Here is a 1,067-nt window from a genome sequence, read left to right as displayed (position 1 = left end):
GGGTGTTTTTTGGGGTACCCTCGTGCCGGTTGGCCTGCAGCACACGGGGCAGCAGCCTCTCCTGGGCAGGTTTAGGGGTGTTGGGGGCTGTCAGGAGGGTTCAGGCTGTATCAGGAGAGGGTCGGGCTGTATCAGGCTGTATCGGGGGAGGGTCAAGCTGTATCGGGGGGGTCTGGGTGATTTTTTGGGGTACCCTCATGCCGGTTGGCCTGCAGCACACGGGGCAGCAGCCGCTCCTGGCAGGGTTTGGGGGTGTTGTGGGGTCTCGGGGGGGGTCAGGGGGTGTGGGGGGGGGGTCAGGCTCTATCGGGGTGTTTCAGGGTGTTTTTTGGGGTGTTTTTTGGGGTACCCTCGTTGCCGGTTAGCCTGCAGCACACGGGGCAGCAGCCTCTCCTGGGCGGGTTTGGGGGTGTTGTGGGGTCTCGGGGGGGGTCAGGCGGTATCGGGGAGGGTCAGGCTGTATCGGGGTGTTTTGGGGGGGTCCGGGGGTGTTTTTGGGGTACCCTCATGCCGGTTGGCCTGCAGCACACGGGGCAGCAGCCTCTCCTGGCAGGGTTTGGGGGCTCTCAGGGGGCTCAGGCTGTATCGGGAGGGGGTCGGGCTGTATCGGGGAGGTCCGGGTGATATTTTTGGGGTACCCTCGTGCCGGTTGGCCTGCAGCACACGGGGCAGCAGCCTCTCCTGGCAGTACTTGCGCGTGGTGTCCCGCAGCAGCCGCTCCTCGGAGCTCAGCAGCCCCTCCAGCCCCAGCGGGTCCCGCCAGTCGAACGGGCCGGTGACTGCGGGGGGAAGGGGTTGGGGACAGCCCCGGGGAGGGGGGGTCAGCACCGGGGACACTCCTTGGAGCGGGGGTCTCGGTCCGTCCCCTCCCCCGACTCACCCTGCGCATGGGGGGGCCCGGTGCTCGCCCACCGGACACCGCTCCGGGCCAGGCGCAACACGGGGGTGGCCAAACGCAGCGCCATGTGGGGGGCTGGGGGGACACAGGAGGGTCAGCGACCCCCGATTGTCACCCGGGGATCTCCACACACCCACCGGCCATCCCAGATATCCCCCAGGAACCCCCA

At 68.1% G+C, this 1,067-nt stretch overlaps 1 protein-coding gene across 1 annotated transcript in view; it reads right to left on the bottom strand.

Annotated features, from left to right (window-relative positions):
- The window catches only part of GCDH (glutaryl-CoA dehydrogenase), a 4,065-nt gene extending 3,023 nt beyond the window's left edge, over positions 1 to 1,042 (bottom strand). Inside the window, exons 1-3 of the mRNA XM_057389293.1 lie at positions 881 to 1,042; positions 504 to 779; positions 19 to 87 (exon numbers count right to left, since the gene is read on the bottom strand). Of these exons, the coding sequence (XP_057245276.1) occupies positions 19 to 87; positions 504 to 779; positions 881 to 965 (430 nt within the window). The 5' untranslated portion in view covers positions 966 to 1,042. The remainder of the gene's footprint in view (positions 1 to 18; positions 88 to 503; positions 780 to 880) is intronic.
- Positions 1,043 to 1,067: the final 25 nt, after the last annotated feature.

This window comes from Malurus melanocephalus, unplaced genomic scaffold, assembly GCF_030028575.1.
Source record: "Malurus melanocephalus ecotype Western Australia unplaced genomic scaffold, MMel_1.1 scaffold_4578, whole genome shotgun sequence".
NCBI classification, from domain to species: Eukaryota; Metazoa; Chordata; class Aves; order Passeriformes; family Maluridae; genus Malurus; species Malurus melanocephalus.
Note: the sequence above shows the minus strand (reverse complement) of the source record. Positions and strands in the feature narration are given on the sequence as shown.